The sequence below is a fragment of the Heteronotia binoei genome, chromosome 16 (genome assembly GCF_032191835.1).
Source record: "Heteronotia binoei isolate CCM8104 ecotype False Entrance Well chromosome 16, APGP_CSIRO_Hbin_v1, whole genome shotgun sequence".
NCBI classification, from domain to species: Eukaryota; Metazoa; Chordata; class Lepidosauria; order Squamata; family Gekkonidae; genus Heteronotia; species Heteronotia binoei.
The window spans coordinates 46,090,994-46,110,372 of record NC_083238.1 but is presented as its reverse complement, the minus strand read 5'-3'; the positions used below and the strand labels follow the sequence as shown (position 1 = coordinate 46,110,372).

The 19,379-nt window shown below is 45.2% G+C and overlaps 1 protein-coding gene across 1 annotated transcript in view; it reads left to right on the top strand.

Annotated features, from left to right (window-relative positions):
- Positions 1–19,379, top strand: part of PARD3B (par-3 family cell polarity regulator beta) — a 769,788-nt gene that overhangs the window by 178,558 nt on the left and 571,851 nt on the right. The window contains exon 3 of the mRNA XM_060256951.1: positions 1,863–2,034. Coding sequence (XP_060112934.1) covers positions 1,863–2,034 — 172 coding nt within the window. The remainder of the gene's footprint in view (positions 1–1,862; positions 2,035–19,379) is intronic.

Below are 19,379 nucleotides of genomic sequence, written 5' to 3'. Positions count from 1 at the left end.
ATGAGCCCCCTTGAGGCTTATGGCGGCAGGGCTCGGGGGAAGCGAGCTAGACTGCTGTTCTTTTGAGGGGTTATAGAGTGTTTCGAGCCCGTCCCTGTGGCATCGGTCCCATCATTGTGGGGCCCAGGGGGCCGGCGCAGCGGCACGCTGAAGCAGCCTGTCGGTCACTTCCAGGTTCCTGTCCTGCATCTTGACCGGTGTTATTAGTGACAGGCTGCTTCGGCGTGCCGCTGCGCCGGCCCCCTGTGTCCCACAACGATGGGACCGATGCCACAGGGACGGGCTCGAAACACTCTATAACCCCTCAAAAGAACAGCAGTCTAGCTCGCTTCCCCCGAGCCCTGCCGCCATAAGCCTCAAGGGGGCTCATTTTGCGGCATCTCCCGGCGGGAGGGTGGCACCCGCACGGGACACATATCAAATGAAAGAGGGGGCGCAGGGCTATCAGAAACAGCCGGCGGAGGGAGTCGGGAGACCACCCCACTGGGGGATCCACACCCCGAAAGTGATGAAGGTGGCGCAGATAGAGCCAACAGAGCCAACAGGACAAAATAAATAGGCTGCATTATGCAGCACAGTTGAGAAAGTGCCTTATCCCATATACTGATGAAGTATATACAGGATTTGAGAACAAAATTGTTTCCGGCAGTGATATTTGGGGGATTTTTGGGGACGTCACAGGAAGTGCTGTGAAGTCACTTCCTGTTTCCGGCAGGTGACGCGGGGGAAATGATGTCACAGGAAGTGATGCCACTTCCTGTTTCCGGTGGTGGCATGACATCACCGGAAGTGACGTCACTTCCTGTTTCCGGCGGCACCCCCCCCCCCCCCAGTGTCCCTGGCTGGCCTTCAGACATTATGGTCACCCTAACTGCATTGCTTTTTTCCCCTATATGCAGAATTTCCTTCATATAATAATTTATTTTTGTGTGAGGATTGGATTAACATTGATAAATAAAATAGCAATTCTTGACTTAGATTTGAACTTTTAAAAACATGTTGTTGCATGTGGAGATCATTTGCTTCTGCTGTATCTGAAATTGCCTGTAGGCTGATGAACTGGTCCATAAATTTGAAAACTGTGTGTTCCACATCCAGGTGAGCTTTCAAAATGCTCACTGTAGATGAGAGAAGAAAATGTGCCATTGTGCTGGCTAATATTATCTAGGAAACTGTGAAAACTCACCAGTTACTAGTGGTGTGACTATTTGTGGACACGGTTCAAACCGTGGCCCATTATGACAGTATGTTAAGGCTCTTCACTTTTCACTCATCCAAAATGTTTTGCTGAGCAATATTAATATACATTAATCAAACTGTGTATCAAAATTTGAGAGTGTTCTTGGCAATCAGAAGGACTTGCAGTTTTAATTCATAAATGCATATTTTATATGATCTAAGCTACAACTTTGGTATTCTCTGTCATTAATGTTGTTTTGTATATTTTATTGTTTATGCTTGATAAGCACACATCTGTTCTTTTTTTTAAAGCTACTTTCATCATAATAAATTGGATTTACCAACACTGGCTATTCCTGTCTATTGGGTTTCAGCTGCCTAGAGGTTTTCTTCCCACTTTTCACTCTTCTGCACAGTATAAAGTCCTTAGGCCTGCTACATCAAGCCTCTTCCTCATGTTAAATTGCGTAGCAGTTCTCTGAGTTCCTGGATCTTGGGGGAAATGGCTAGGGAACAGAAGGTTGGAAGGCTGTAGTTGGAAAGAACCCAGAAATGAACCCTGCACATGCAATACTGTGGAGTTCTTTAGATATAAGCCATCATTTGTTTTGTTTTTAATGCTCCCATGTAGAGATCCCAGTCTTACTATGAAAATCTCATGAAGCGATTTTTTATTTTCATAGCTGATTGCTGTGTATGATGAACAAGACCCACACCCAAAGCCTGATGACGTAAATGGTAGCCTGACAGACAGGAATAGCCCGGATGCTTTTGAGACTGAAGTCGCTACCCAGCTGGCTGCATTTCAGCCGATCGGAGGAGAGATTGAAGTGACACCCTCTGCTTTGAAATTAGGTATGTGCACGTGAGCTTTCAATTTTCCCCCCTGAAGACAGTTCCCTGCAGGAAGGACAAGGTAAAAATTTAACTGCATGTGTGTTAAGTGCTGTCAAGCCGCTTCCATCTCATGGCGGCCCTATAAATTAATGAGCTTCAAAATGTCCTGTCCTTTACAGCCTTGGTCAGGTCTTGCAAACCGAGAGCTGTGGCTTCCTTGAGGCAGTCCTTCTCATGTTGGGTCTTCCTCTTTTCCTTCTGCTTTTGGCTTTTCCTGACATTATTGTATTTTCCAGTGACTCTTGTCTTCTCATGATCTGACCAAAGTATAGTAGCCTCAGTTTAGTTATTTTAGATTCTAAGGAGAGGCCAGGCTTGATTTGATCTAGAGCCCATTTATTTGTCTTTTCGGCAGTCCATGCTATCCACAAAACCCTCCTTCAACACCTCATTTCCAATGAATCCACTTTCCTCTTGGGTGGGTAGCTGGGTTGGCCTGAAGCCGTTGGACAGATTTTGAGTCTGGTAGCACCTTTAGGACTAACGAAAGTTTTATTCAAGGTATGAGCTTTTGTGTGCATGCACACTTCCTCAGATACATTGAAATGGAAGTTAACAGTCCATACATATAAGGCAGAGGTTGAACAGCAAATCAACATATAACATAATGGAGATGTTTTAACAGGTGCAAAGACCAAATAGGAATACAAGCTAAGTTTATATGGTCATCATTTGTTTGGATGTAATTACAGGGGAGAACAAAGTGAAGCAAATAAATATATCAGAATAGGAGGCTGATATGTAACTATATTCTTCTTAATTGTAGAATGTTTAGAGTAATAACTGAGACCCTGTTGTTACCCTCCATTCATCTCTTTTCCATGCTTGAGAGGAGCCAGTCAGATTTATAAAGCTGCAGTTGGGGAGGTCACTTGAGTGATCTTGTGCCAGTCATATGCTATGTCTAATCTATTGTAACACATTTGTTGTAAAGATAAAATGGAGAAGGAGAGAACAATGCAAATCACTGTGGGTCCCCATTAGGGCTGCCAACTCCAGGTTGGAAATTACCTGGATATTTGGGGGGTGGAGCCTGAGGAGGGAGGAGTTGGGGGAGAGACCTTGGTCCATTATTTCATTACAAAGGAAGCAGAGAAATCTTGTGGGCCTTGCAATACTAATGTGAGGGAAGTTTAGCATTTAGGGCTCTTTACTACACATAGCTTACCCTTCTTTAGAGGTGCTCATGTTTTATGTTGGCAAGGGTGAGACATTATTTTTTGCCATTCATCACTGCCTAATAAACCTAAATCTATTTCCTTTGTCCTTGACTTACTCTGTTGCACTTTCTGTATGTCAGCGTAAATATGTAAGTCAAGGATAAAATTCCAGTTTATAAAGTGTTTGTGATGTTGGTGGTTTAAAGGTGAACTGTAGCTGCCATGTCATCATAGGGTGCTTCTTTTTGCTATCAATTACCAAATGATTTTATTTTCTCATAGGTGGTAAGTGGCAGGAGCACTTAATAGGAAAATCACCTCTGTATTTCTGCTTTACTGTTTTAGCTGCTTATTAGCATATTACCCTTAAGGTTATTTTTTAAAAAATGAATCTTAAATTGCTTAGTAGGTTGAGAACGGTGGAACATGGGAACCCAAATTGGCATTGAAGACCTTTTAGCCTGAATTCTCAATCAGTAGAGGACTGTAGTCCTTGTAAGTAAATCAGATTTATAAAGTGGCACTTGAATTGTGTGTGCCCTTTCTGTGCCTCTCTTCCCATTCTGTTGAATTCTAAATTAATTCCTTCCAATGTCATGCATCTGTGCATTCTCTAAAGCCATCTCGCTGAACTTTATTCACCTTTCCCCCTTCTTTTTGCTTTCATGATATTTCAAAGACTTGTCTGGAACTCTCCCCCCGCACCGCTTTCTGACCATGCATGTTACGTTAGAAGGAGTCTTAAATGCTGCTAGGAGCTCAGGTTAGCACTATGTCTTTATGGTGGCAAACATGAACACATGAAGCTGCCTTCTACTGAATCAGACCCTTGGTCCATCAAAGTCAGCATTGCCTACTTGGACAAGCAGCAGCTCTTCAGGGTCTCAGGCTGAGGGCTTTCACATCAGCTCCTACCCGATCCTTTTAACTGGAGGTGCCAAGGATTGAACCTGGGGCCTTCTGCATACCAAATAAATGCTCTGCCAGTGAACCACAGCCCCTTCCCATGGAGAGCCAGTTTGGTGTAGTGGTTAAGTGTGCGGACTCTTATCTGGGAGAACCGGGTTTGATTCCCCACTCCTCCACTCACACCTGCTGGAATGGCCTTGGGTCAGCCATAGCTCTGGCAGAGGTTGTCCTTGAAAGGGCAGCTGCTGTGAGAGCCCTCTCCAGCCCCACCCACCTCACAGGGTGTCTGTTGTGGGGGAGGAAGGTAAAGGAGATTGTGAGCCGCTCTGAGACTCTTCGGAGTGGAGGACGGGATATAAATCCAATATCTTCATCTTCTTTGTATAAAGTGTGTAGGCAGGGGTGGCCCTAAGGTGCACAATGCCCCAGGCAAGCCTGCCACCTCTGCCACCTGCCATCCTCCTCTGTGATGTCTGCTTTGCCGCACATGCCCCTTTGGGGCAATAGGGTGTGGGCAGCGGGGGGCAGGCAGCTGGGGCATTTGCCTATGGCACCAGGAGGGGGGGAGAGCCCAATTTGGTGCCCCCTGCACTGGTGCCTTAGGCAAATACCTAATTTTCCTGGTGGCAAGGCCACCTCTGTGTGTAGGTTGTGGTTTTGTTACTGTAGTGTCCACTCTAGATCCAGACCTATGGTAGCTTCCAAATTTCTCTACCATAGTGACCTGTTTAAAACTTTTGGCTGATTTTGTGAATATGTGAAATAATTTTTTGTGTTGAGCCAAGTACATCACACGTCCCACTCATCTTTTGGAAAACTTAGATGCTTATTAGGTTCTGAGTTGTCTTCTGACCAGAGATTACTAGGTCCGCACATGCTTAATAGTACAGTGTGAAATTCTTATGAACCATTCACTAGTCTGGGAGTCTGTAGCTTTTAGTTGCTTTTAGAATTTGGAGAAAGGGTAGTTGGCCAGGTGGGATAGGAATTACAAAATGACTACCTTATAGGTGGTATCCATCTCAAGATATTTGGTAGTTCTACAAAACGTTGAGAAATGCTGAGCCAGTTCTCATCTGACAGCAAAGTCAACTAGCTACATCTAAGTGCTCACTGCAGAAGCAAAGGTGATACCTCCTGGGCTGTATTCTGAAATACTTGCTGCACCAAGGAAATGGAGGAGAGCAGGGATTAGTTCTTCAATTTGGGGAAGAGACCTTTGTGGCTTCAGATTCCAAAGACATGGGAGGATTTGCTCTGTGCATAGTCACACAAAAACTCAAGCCAAGTCCAGAGAGAAAAGAAAACCTAAGTCTATGGCAAAGGTGAGGGTGACTTTGTTATACACCTGCCCAAGTGGAGTATGGTGTCATTTTCCTGGTCAGCTGACAGAAAGTGATACTTTCTGTTTTGTTCAAAACCCTTTGGACATTGTACCCCAATCCTAGAAGCAAGTGGGTGCTAGGTAACACATTGGTGGATGCCATAATGCTTTTGCGTGCCATGTGGAGGAATGAACTCTCCACTGGACAAGCACTAGTTGCTTCTGTTATTGAAACACAGAATTCCAAAAAGGGCAAAGCATACAGAGCCTAGCTGTTGGAAACTTGGTTCTTTAATGTATATGTACCTGGCCTATGATCTCTTTCTTCTGCATTCTTTGTGTTTTAGTATTGTAGGCAATATAAAGCCTATCTTGGTTCTGAAATTTAGTTTGATTTATTTCTAGCTTTTTTGTGTCCCAGTGTTAATAATATTCTGCTATTGTTTATACCTCTGCAACTCCATTCTGCCCTCCGCTGCAACAGTTTAAATCCATAATGCAAATGAAAGCATCTTATTCTATTTCTGCCTGACTAGAATACATTTTGACATGTTCAATTATGGGTGAGCTGACCCTGCTTTGGAAATTAAAAAAAATGTTGGAAGGTATTTTTAATTAGAAAAGATATGAGACTGCTGCACAATTTTATGACAAGTATGAAGGAAAGCAAAGTGTGATTAGAATAGAAAATCTACAAGGGTGATCATTTTTGTGCATCTTCTTTGGTCAGTGTTGGACTGCTATGGTAGAGTACTGAAGATACCCTTCTGTGCATGCTCCTTATTCTCTTTTTCTTTACCACTACCTTGGTTGCCCGCCTTCCCCTGCTGCTGCCTCCTTCTGCCTCTTTCCTTTCCCATCGTCCTGCTGCCAGCTCCTTTCTCATTACCCTCCCACCATCATGTCCTTTTCTTCTCTGCTTGCCATCTTGCAACCATTGCTCCCTCCCCCTATCTTGCTGCCATTTCTCATGATATAGTGAGCTGGTAGCCTTCTCCCACATTCCCACCAGCCTCTGCTTCCTGCTAATGTATCTTTCTCTCTCCCCAGCCCTCAGATCCCTGCAGCTACATCCTTCTTTTCTGCCCACTCTCATGCTGCAGAATTTTTATAGGGGTTGCTAGGCATCCCCCCACACAAAGGCATGCTGGAAGGGGAAAATAAAATGGCCCTGAGAAAAGAGGGAGGGAGGAAGGCTGCCAGCTTACTCTAACTACAGGCCTATCCTAGTCATGGTCACCTGAAGAAAGGAAGGAGGTCCAGCTGTAGGAGAGAAGCCACTGGGCCATTGGGAAAGTTGATCCTGCCCATAGATGGTGACTGAGATCTTGAGTTATAACGTTGTAAGATCTCATATTTCAATAAGTTTGAGGGGAGGAGCTTCAACTCCAAACTTTATTTCAGATTTTTTCTTGTAAGGTTAGGGTTGGAAATCCTCTCTATCTGTAGATGGCCCCATTGTGCTGACTGTTCTGCTTTCTAGGGTCATATTCAGAATTCAGCTATGATACTTTGCGCAGGTCAAATCTGCATCAAGAAAAACAATGGGTTTAGAAATACTCGAGGATTAGGATAGGGAATAAAAGTGTGGGTTTTTTTTTGAAACAGTGAATCTCCAATGGTTTATTGTATTTGTCTCAGTTAATTGAACCAGGGGATGACTTTAAATCATTTGACATTTTGTCCATAGAATTTCATCCACAGCCAACTGGCACAGTGTATGCAACTAAAACATTGTCTATCATCTGTTCCAGGACCAGAAGCTTTCGTAACCTCAGAACACCCCACTACCACCATCACCACCACTACTAACATGTATGCACACACACACACTGTTTTGCCTACTTCCATCCTTAGAAACCCTTCTGAGGAAACCCATCCTTATATGTAACTTTCTGACACACCAAACCAATTTTTTTGGATTATATCTGCTCTCAGTGGAACCTAGAGCCAAGTACTCCAGTTCAATAGGCTCAATGGCAAACTGCACTAAAAACCATTAAATCTGCCTCTGTGGATTTACGACTAAGGTTGGTCAATCGAAAAAATTCCCTTGCAAGTGCACTGGTACCCTACTAAATTTCATCGCATTACACCCCCCCTTATGTAGCCAGTCCTCCAAGATCTTACAATAGGCCCTGTAAGAAGAGCCCTGTAAGCTCTTGGAGGATTGGCTACGTGGGGTGAGGGTGTAGCCTAATATGCAAAGGAGTTCCTGCTACAAAAAAAGCCCTGGATTTCACAACTAATATCGAATCCTAGGATATATACCAACTCCATGGGCACTCTCAAGATACCATATATTTTGTATCCAAAAGGCAGCTTTAGTTGCACAGTGAATAATTTTACAATAATGGAAATCTCAAGTATCCCCCTCTGTAAATGTTTAGGTCAATGATATTCTAGACCTTTGTACAAAAGAGAGAATAGTGTTGACTCATGTTCAGCGTGTGGTCCACTGTGATCCCTAGATCCTTTTTGCACATACTACCGCTAAGACAAGTCTTCCCCATCCTGTAACCATGCATTGGATTTTTCTTACCTAAATGCAGAACTTTACATTTATCCCTGTTAAAATTCATTTTATTGGTTTCAGCCCAGTTTTCTAGCCTGTCAGGATCATCCTGTATCCTGTTTCTGTCTTCTACTGTATTTGTGACCCTTCCCAATTTAGTATCATCTGCAAAAAACAATTAATTAAAAAAAAGAAATAACAGAACTGATGCTGAACAGATTCTTCTTGAATGAGATTCAGCAGGTCTTAACCTTAAGAATGATTATGTTAAAACATATTCAGAGATTTTTAAAATGAAACCATGTTTGAAGCATTTGAAATTATTTTATATAAGTTTGCTCTTGTGTATTTAATTAAGTTTGTGTATTTAATTAGGACCGGACAGTCTCAGTACTCAATGGTTTATTAAATTGGCTACATTTATAGGTTTAATGTATTGTGCTGCTTGGTTAACATCTGTATATTCTCTTCTGAAAGAATGGGTGGGGGGAGGTTCTCATGTGTTGTTTTGGGCCACTGCCTCTTCAGTATTTGTTATGCTTGTAATATGAGGTTAAGTATTGTCATATGCTCCTGAAAAAGTTCTCTTTCACACATTTTTCATACAGAGCATATAACAGATTTATTGGAGAGGATCAGGTGTTAATCTTCTGAGTGATTGAAATCTGGCTATAAAGGATGTACATCTGTGATAATGTCTTGTTTTTTAACAGGGACATTTCTGGAAAACTTCTGTTAGATAGCATTAAAACAAAGACCCTAGTTTTTGCATTATTCCAAGATACTGAGGAAAAACATCACAAGTAATTTAGCTCCCAGAAACTGACATATTTCAGGAGTTATGTTAGACCCAAAGATGCAAATGACCAACCTAATAGTTTTAAAACAAAGTATTGGAAAGAACATAAGAGAAGCCATGTTGTATCAGGCCAGTGGCCCATCCAGTCCAACACTCTGTGTCACACAGTGGCAAAAAACCCAGGTGCCATCAGGAGGTCCATCAGTGGGGCCAGGACACTAAAAGCCCTCCCACTGTTGCCTTCCCCCAAGCACCAAGAATATTGCGCATCACTGCCCCAGGGAGTTCCATCAATACACAGTAGCTAACAGCCACTGGTGGACCTCTGCTCCATATGTTTATCTAATCCCCTCTTGAAGCTGTCTGTGCTTGTAGCTGCTGCCACCTCTTGTGGCAGTGAATTCCAAGTGTTAATCACTCTTTGGATGAAGAAATATGTCAAGACAGTGTGCGTTTGCAATAAAAAAGGCCAACACCATGCTGGGAATTATTACGAAGGGAATTGAAAACAAATCAGCCAGTATCATAATGCCCCTGTATAAATCGATGGTGCGGTCTCATTTGGAATACTGTGTGCAGTTCTGGTTGCCGCACCTCAAAAAGGATATAGCATTGGAGAAAGCCCAGAAAAGGGCAACTAGAATGATTAAAGGGCTGGAACACTTTCCCTCTGAAGAAAGGTTGAAACGCTTGGGGCTCTTTAGCTTGGAGAAACGTCGACTGCAGGGTCACATGACAGAGGTTTACAAGATAATGTATGGGATGGAGAAAGTAGAGAAAGAAGTACTTTTCTCCCGTTCTCACAATACAAGAATTTGTGGGCATTCGATGAAATTGCTGAGTAGACAGGTTTAAACGGGTAAAAGGAAGTACTTCTTCACCCAAAGGGTGATTAACAAGTGGAATTCACTGCCACAGGAGGTGGCGGCGGCCACAAGCATAGCCACCTTCAATGGGGGCGGGTTAGATAAAAATATGGAGCAGAGGTCTATCAGTGGCTATTAGCCACAGTGTGTGTGTGTGTGTATAATTTTTTTTGGCCACTGTGTGACACAGAGTGTTGGATTGGATGGGCTATTGGCCTGATCTAACATGGCTTCTCTTATGTTCTTATGTTCTTTAAGCATTTCCTTTTATCAGTTCTAACCCGACTGCTCAGCAGTTTCATTGAATGTCCATGAGTTCTGGTATTGTGAGAAAGGAAGAAAAGTACTTCTTTCTCTATGCTATGCATAATCTTGTAAACCTCTATCATGTCACCCCTCAGTCGATGATTCTTCAAGCTTAAGGGCTCCAAACATTTTTACCTTTCTTCCTAGAGAGAATGTTCCAACCTTTAAATAATACTAGTTGCCCTTTTCTGCACTTTTTTCCAATACTGTAATACCTTTTTTGAGGTATGGTGACCAGAATTGTACACTGTACTCCAAATGAGGCCACACCATCGATTTATACAGGGACATTATGATACTGGCTGATTTGTTTTCAGTTCCCTTCCTAATAATTCCCAGCATAGCGTTGGCCTTTTATATTGCAGTTGCACACTGTATCACTTTAAGCGAGTAATCTACTATGTCCCCAAGATCTCTCTTGGTCAGTCTCCTCCACATCCCATCAACTTCTATTTATAGTTAGGATTTTTGGTCCCAGTATGCATTACTTTGCACTTGGTCATGTTGAACCCCCTAGGCCAGAGGTTTCAAACTCATTTGTTATGAGGGCTGCCATAAATGAGACCTTGTTGGGCTGGGCCATATGTATACCTATTTAAAATTAGACAGCAGGGATATAAACTTTATAAAGGACACAGACAAAAATGATTAAATACTTAAAAAAAAAACCCTTGAAACATGCTTAAAACATTAGCACTTATTGGTCTTAAAGGTGCTTTCTTTGTATTTCTCCCATGGGATCCAGGGAACTGGGTAAAAGAAGCTCTGGCTCTTTCCTGTCTTCCCCAGGGGACCAGGAAGGGGAGGAGCCTCAGCCAATAGAAGGAAGAAAGGCTTGGCTCAGTAGCTCTGCTGTAGAATTGTGATAGCCTGGCAAAGCAAGCTCTTCCTCCCCCCCTTCCTCCCCAAGGGAGGAGCCTCAGCGAATGGAGAAAATAGAGATTTTGCTCTGTAGCTGCTGTGCAACTGAGCAAACCTTGCAAAACAAGCTGTTACACAGAAGGAAGCAAGAGAAAGGGAGAAGGAAGAAGATGACAGCCTGTTACTCTGGGGCCTGTTTCGGCCCCCAGGCCAGATGTTTGACACCCCTGCTCTAGGCTGTTCTTTCATTTTTGTATTAGTCTGAAGGTTGGTTGAAACACAGCAGATGTAAATTGCCCCTGTGAGATCACAGAAGTTTGTGCTTGCTAACTGTGTTTATTTTGGCTTCTTTGTGAGGGAGTGTGTATGTGATTCAGGGGAAGTGTAGCTGCTGGGGGATGAGGAGATGAAGACTATTTACGGAAACTGCACTGCTGTATTTTTATTATTTTAGGGAATGTGAAAGTCTCTCGGCTCCACCCGCAAAGTCCCCAGGTATTTTCTGAGTTGGACCTGGCAATCCTGCAAGGAAGTAACCTGCAAATTGCGTTTGTATAACTAACTTCCTGAGAACTTTAGCTTCCATCTTAAGAAAGTCTGGTTTTGGCTTGGAGTGCCAGTTTGGTGAAAGGAATTTCCAGTGTTCTGAAGTCTAAAGGACAGAGATGAGCAGATTATGCATTTTACCCAGCTAGACAAAGGAATGTTGCACTCTGTAAATGGTAGTTTATATTAACAATTAACGAACAATACAGGAAAAACATCTACTTGTAGCTGTCAGCTTTTATACAGAAATGAATATTTTACACATAATTGTATCAGGGCTGTTAGCTCAGCTATGATTAGTTTCCAATTATTATTCCCATTATAAACACCAATTTAGAGTCCTGGTTATTTTGAATGTCATTTTTGAGACCTAAAACTATGCCAGTGATCAATGATGGTGCTTAAAAATATAGAAATGATGATAAAATTAAGAGCTATTGCAGTTAAAGCAATTTAAAATTACTTTTGAAAACATTTCCACTGTTTACTTCAGGAACTTGAAATACATGTCCTTCCATGTACATTTGTGCCATAAGGTCACTGCTGAAGCAGTTGGAAAATGAAATGAGTGATGATAGGAGATTTCTCAAAACAAGGTGTTTTTTCTTATAAGGGGGGAATGAGCAGTGGCTCAGGATGGTGTTGTTCATTTCAGGCTTCTCAAATACAAAACATCAAGCACAGGTAACAGAGGAGAGATTTGTAATAGGGGAAAGTTCAGGAAGGGCAGTTGTGCTGGGCCCTCTCTCCACTCCTACATCCTTTTGGATCCTAGATTTTGAATTTTGTGCTTCCATTTTCAGCAAGGCTGGAGTTGGGAGTGAGCAGTGAAGTGGCCAGGTTTGCAGATGACACTAAATTGTTCAGGGTGGTGAGAACCAGAGAGGATTGTGAGGCACTCCAAAGGGATCTGTTGAGGCTGGGTGAGTGGGCGTCAACGTGGCAGATGAGGTTCAGGGTGGCCAAGTGCAAAGTAATGCACATTGGGGCCAAGAATCCCAGCTACAAATACAAGTTGATGGGGTGTGAACTGGCAGAGACTGACCAAGAGAGAGATCTTCGGGTCGTGGTAGATAACTCACTGAAAATGTCAAGACAGTGTGCAATTGCAATAAAAGAAGGCCAACGCCATGCTGGGAATTATTAGGAAGGGAACTGAAAACAAATCAGCCAGTATCATAATGCCCCTGTATAAATCGATGGTGTGGTCTCATTTGCAATACCGTGTGCAATTCTGGTCACCGCACCTCAAAAAGGATATTATAACATTGGAAAAAGTGCAGAAAAGGGCAACTAGAATGATGAAATTGCTGAGCAGTCATGTTAAAATAGATAAAAGGAAGTACTTCTTCACCCAAAAGATGATTAATATGTGGAATTCAGTGCTACAGGAGGTGGCGGCTACAAGTATAGACAGCTTCAAGAGGGGGTTAGATAAAAATATGGAGCAGAGGTCCATCAGTGGCTATTAGCCACAGTGTGTGTGTGTGTGTGTGTGTGTATATTGCCACTGTGTGACACAGAGTGTTGGACTGGATGGGCCATTGGCCTGATCCAGCATGGCTTCTCTTATGTTCATTCTGTCTGTCTGTCCATCAGGCGGGTGATGGCCAAGATACCCAGCAGCCATGCCTGTTCCATGTTGCTTTGGATTGCACAGTCTGTCTCTCAGTGCCTTGCATTTTCCTTAGGCTAGTTCCAGAGAAACTTGCCCCAAGCAGCCGACAGCCAATATTATTTTATTTTGTTATTGCTTGCACTGCTGTGAAAAGCACTGGCAATATTACATACCAGGGTGTTTTGTTTTTAGCAGGAACTCACAGGAATGCAGTTTAGGGTGTGTGGACTACTATGCAAATGAGTTCCTGCTGGGCTTTTTCTGTAAGAAAGCCCGGCGGGAAACAATAGTGACATAGGGGGAGTGGCCTAATATGCAAATGAGTTCCTGCTTGGCTTTTTCTACAAAAAGCCCTATGAAATTCAGAGATGTTATTATCCAAACTGGAACCAGAGAAGGGGAAATTAATTTTGAAGGGGTTCCAGAAAAGAATAATGCAGGACCTTTGTAATCGGTCTATACCAGGGTAGATCTTGGTGGGGAGACCAAAAATAAAAATTATGAAGAAAGTGAATGAAAGTGACTGTAAACACAAACAAATAACTTTATGTATACAAAAGAAAATAGAATAAAAATGTAAAGAGCAAGCATTATGCACCTTATGCTTGCATAAGGTATTTCTTGGAGCTGAGCAGATGCCTCAGAGGTGTGTCTGGATACTGGATGATTTTAGCACTGAACGTTTTTTTGTTAGCAAGGTATGCCGCAGAGCTTTTTTTTTTTTAAATTTAATCGTTTTTTAATTCCCTAAATCACACACACATCCTAATGAGAGGGCACACTTCTAAAAGGAAGGAGGGAGGAAATTGGGACATTTTAGAGAAGGGACATACAGCCTTAAATTTTGGGTTTGAAAACTGGGGAGGTACTGGCGTAGATGCACTGGAGGTCCAAGGAGCAAACTGTCTGAGGAAGAAACGAGGAGGAGGGATCCCCCCCCCCAAAGCGTAGCAGGGGATTTCAGAGGAAACAGAGTTCTGACAAGCGGAGTTCTGTACCAGGGATCTGGGAACAATTTGCTAGGGCATGGGGTCCCTCTTTTATGGACAGAAGATCCCCATGGTAAGTAGTTTTTGGTTGTCCTGGTTTTGGATTGGGTCAAGATGAAAAGTTTGAATCTCACTGGCTGGTTAAAAACTAACTGCTCCCAAAATCTGATGGGAAGATTAGTAGGGAAATACCTGACATTCCAAAGTAGGGTGTCACATTGGATAGTTTTAGCATATTGACAAAGAACCATGTGTAACATAAATGATAGGCCTAAATGTCCTCTTGGGTGGCTCGGATGTTAGGCTGCTGGATTGGATTAGTGATATTTAAGGGTTGCGCAATTGTCTATAGCTGGAAATGGTTCACATAGCCTTCATCAGGGGTGGCCGAACTTGCTTAATGTAAGAATCACATAGAATAAACATCAGATATTTTAGAGCCAGAAGAAAGGAAAATAGATGGAAGGAGGGAGAGGTGGAAAGAAAGCAACTTTAAATGCATTCTCCAAGATGCCAGCTGGCTTGGAGAAATGATTTAAAGAGAGAAATGCCTTCTCCAAGCTGACTGACAGGGCGGTGGGGGCTTCAAAAGCCATACAATATGTGTGAAAGAGCTGCATGTGGCTCCCAAGCTTCAGTTTGGCCACTCCTGGCCTTAATGAAGTACTCTTTGGAGCCAGGAATATGCTTGCATAAAGTATGTCTTGCAGCTGAGCAGATGCCTCAGAGGTGTATCTGGATACTGGATGATATTCTTCATGGTGTCTATGCTTCACAGTCACGAGATAGAGCGCCTGCGCCAGTCCCCGAATCGGTACCTAAAAAGCCCGGGATCCCGCCGGTTCCTTTCTGACTGCTGCACTGAGAGGATCTCCTTTAGTGTCCCCGGTTGGTAAAGTAATCTTGGATTGCTTTTTTTGCCTGTTGTATATAGCCTATTTGTTATTTTCTTACTGTAGTTAGTTACTTAGTCGTTAGATAGTTAGTGTTGTTGTTGGTTTTTTTTTTAAAGTTTGTTGGACTTGCCCTTCGGGGCTTGGTTTCCCCCCCCGTGTTTTCCCCCTCAGAGACTTTCCTGAATGGGTTTTTTTCCTGGGCATCTATGCAAAGACGTTGGTTTTTTTTTTAAGAGGTGCTGCTCCTGTGGGAAGAAGATTGCCCCCCCCCCCCCGACGGCCATTCCCTCTGTCTCCTCTCTCTGGGCAAGGGACATCGCGTCGATTCTTGCGCACACTGTCTGAGTTTCTCGAAATAAACTCATAAGAATCGAGCGGCGAGGCTTTCGGCGGCTTTGGTCGAGTCGGCACTTCGTCCTCAAAAGATGGCATCGGGCCCGTCGGTATCGATGGGTGAGGCCGCGGCCCCGACGGTCACATCAGCTGAGACTTTGCCGATCAGGACCAAGATGCCGGTCGAGCGCGGGCGTTCCATGAAATGGCCTTCTGAAGGGTCAGTGGACACCCCGGCTAAGAGGCGTCAAGATGACTCGGGGACCCGATCATCCGTGCTGAAGAAGGTGAAATCGAAGGAGAAGCGGAAGAAGAGACCATCCTGCATCCCTTCGCCTTCGCATGACGCTTCGACATCGACAGCTCCACCAAGGAAGATCTTGGCTTCCCTGCGTCATAGCCCTTCGGTGTCGAGAGGCAGTGCTTCACAGCTGCGCCTGTCGGCATCGGAGCATGAGATCAACCTGACTCAGTGCTCCCATTCTTCAGGTTCCAGGCGTCGCAGTGAGTGACTCGGAGGTGGAGGTGTCGGCATCGGGGCCGATGGAGCCTTCAGCACCGATGGATCAGGTGAGAGGCCAGAGAGAGCTGGAACCGACTACAGTAGCTCGTCGCTTCCCACCGCTTCCGCCATGGGAGCAGCGGCAATTGCCTCCTTGCGCTTATCCCTACCCACCGTACCAATGGTACCCTCCTCGTGAGTTCGCAGACTGGGAGCAGCAGTCCGAGGCATCCCACATGTCCAGGCTGTCTCAGCATTCTAGATGGCGTCCTTCGGCATTGATCTCTGTCCCGCCTGACAGACGCGGCGTGGTGGTGGAGGAAGTCCAACCTCGGTCGTCGGTGTCGATCCAGTCGTCCGTCAGAGAGTCTACTCCGGTGCTCTCAGAACGTTCTCTACACAAAGAGTCTTCATCGTCGGACTTCGAGGTTGGTACCGACGATGCGGACCGGGCTTTGGAACCTTCCCCGGTGTTTCATACGGCTGAGGAACTTCCCATCTCACCATCGGTGGATCTGAAGTCATACGAGGACCTGGTGAAGAGGATGGCACTCTTGACACAGACGCAACCCGTTGTAGATGATAACGTGTTCGACATCATGCAATGGGATAAGTCTACAGCGGTTGCCCTGCTGGTGACGAAGGTCATCTTACAGGCAATTAAGGAGCCCTGGGCGAAGCCTGCTTCTACACCCGTGTCATCGAGAAGGTTGGACCATATGTACCTTGTCCAAGAGTCTGGGGCTGAGTTCTGCTTTACACACCCAAAGCTAAATTCGGTGGTCGTTTCCTCCTCGTTGAAGGCCTGCAAGACGTACTCCTCTCCACCAGACAAGGAGGGAAAGAAGCTGGATAACGTCGGAAGGAAGTTCTACTCTGCTGGGGCGCTGGGAGTAAAGGTATCTAACCATGCCGCGTGCATGGCTAGATACCAATACTCAGTGTCTTCCCTGAGTGAGGAGAAGAGGTCGGCTGCAAAGAAGTTGCAGAAGGAAGGCTTTGCTTTAGCCAAACAACAACTGGCTGCAGCAAAGCACATGGTTGACGTCTCAGCGAGGACCATCACTTCTGCTGTCTGCCTCCGCCGCCACTCCTGGCTCAGATCTACGTCTCTCCAGCAGGACACCAGGGCCTTCGTTGAAAATCTGCCCTTCGAGGGCGAAGGCCTGTTCAGCTCTACCACCAACAATGCGCTCCAGGAAAGGGGTAAAAGTATAAAAACTTCCAGGAACCTGGGCGTACCGGCATCTTCCAGAGCTGCGAGACAGAAACAGTGGCACAAGCCTTGGGCAAAGAAGCCGTACCAAAAGTTCTCCCCAGAACAGCAGTGGAGACCTCGCTCTGCTCAACCTGAGAGTAGGTCCCTGAGAGTTTCATAACAGAAACTGTTATGCTTCACAGACCACCGGCAAGTCCAAGGGCACTCGCCCTCAAAAGCAGGGCCTTTGACTTTCTGGCAGCACATGTCACTGTCCCCTCTTCCACTTCGTCTATCCGCCTCCACCCATTCCTATCCGCCTGGGAGTCCATCACTACGGACAGGTGGGCACTTTCCATCGTAGCGGAAGGCTACAAAATAGATTTTGCTCAGATTCTGAACCAATCTGTGGTAATTACCACTCCCCCTTCCCCACCTCTGCTGGCGGAGGTGAGCAACCTCTTACAGAAACAAGCCATAGAGAGGATCCCTATGGAGGCCAGGACGGGAGACTTCTTCTGTCGTTACTTCCTGGTTCCCAAGCGGGACGGGGGTCTAAGACCAATCATGGATCTTCGGAATCTGAACAAATTTATTTTGTACCAGAAGTTCAGAATGTCCACTCTGGAAACAATTCTGCCCGTCATCAACCAAGGGGATTGGATGGCAACGCTGGACCTCAAGGATGCATACTTCCACGTCAGCATCCATCCTGCGTTTCCTTCGGTTTGTAGTAGGCTCTCAGCACTTCCAGTTCAAGACTCTTCCGTTCGGTCTGTCCACCACACCTCGGGTGTTCACGAAGATGATGAGCGTTGTGGCTGCCCATCTCCGGCTTCAAGGGATAGTCGTCTTTCCATACATCGGCGACTGGCTCCTTGTGGCAGAGTCAAAAGAGAGTTTGTCATCCCACATTGCTATCATTCTTCGTCTTCTTGACACCTTGGGTCTTCAGGTCAATTTGGAGAAATCACACCTTACTCCATCAACGACAGTTCAGTTCATAGGGGCTTTGCTGGATACGAACCTTCATTGCGCGTTTCTGCCTCAGCAGAGAGCGATGGACATTATCAACCTTGTCGAACTTCTGCAGAGTCGAAAGTGGGGCACGGTGCAGCAGCTGCAGCGGATGCTGGGGCTGATGGTGGCGATTACAAGCGTGCTGCTCTTTGCGAAGCTGAGGCTGAGAGGCCTACAACTTTGGTTTCTTCATCAGTTTCACCCGTTACGGGACTCACCTCGAAAGAGGTTTGTAATTCCACCTGTGACACTTCAAACACTGCAATGGTGGAAGTCAAAGGACAACATTTGTCAGGGAGCTCCCTTCCATCTACCTGCACCAACTGTGACTATCACAACAGATGCGTCTTTATGGGGTTGGGGGGCCCACATGGATGATCTGTGTGTGGGGGGGTCCTTGGCCTTTGAAATTGACTCACTGCTACATAAATTACTTGGAAGTGCTGGCAATTCACTTTGCTCTTTGGTGTTTCCGCCCCATGGTGGCGGGGAAGATTGTTGCTCTGCTAACAGACAATACCACTGCCCTGTGTTACATCAACAGGCAGGGAGGGACAGTCTCTCGACAGCTTTGTGCACTGGCGCTGAATCTGTGTTCGGAGTGCCTGTACCACGACATCTTTGTGAAGGCAGCGCATCTCCCAGGGGTCCTCAACTTGCAAGCAGACTCCCTCAGCAGGGGTGCGGCTTCCCCGCATGAGTGGGAGTTACAGTGGTGTTTCCTTCAACCCGTGTTTCAGCTCTGGGGGTATCCTCAGGTGGAAGTCTTTGCCACAGCCGAAAACCGGAAGTGTCCTCTGTTTTGCTCCAGAGGGGGCTCAGATCCAGAGTCGTTGGGAGACGGTCTGCTGTTCTCGTGGGAAGGTTGGTTCTTTTATCTGTTCCCACCTCTGCCACTATTGACGAGGGTGGTCAGAAGATCACAAGAGAGAGACCATGCTGTATCCTGGTGATTGCCTGGTGGCCTCACCAGAACTGGTTCCCAATCCTGCTCCAACTGGCAAGGGGGGTCTTCTACCAGTTTTCGGTGGAACCAGACCTTCTGTCAGCTCAGGACTGAGCTCAGCTGCCCTGAGCCTGCCTTGGCGGGGAGGGCAGGGTATAAATAAAAAATTATTATTATTATATAGGACGGTCATGTACTCCATCACAATGTGCCCCACCTGAAGCTGACAGCATGGTTCATCGACCCTGTGGGTTTTCTAGCAGAGTCCAACATGTTTTCTTGAACAGCAGGAAACTTTCTACCCGCGCTTCCTATGATAGGAAGTGGTGGATTTTTCTGCAGTTCTTAGTTGATCCCTCAGTTTCCCCCCAAAGGGTGGGATTGTCGGTAATTTTTGAGTTTTTTTAATCTCTGGTGGATGCTGGCCTTGTTTTTTCTTCCATCAAGGTTTATTTGGCAGCAATTTCTGCGTTCCATGAACTAGTTGAGGGGCACTCTGTTTTTGCACACCCTCA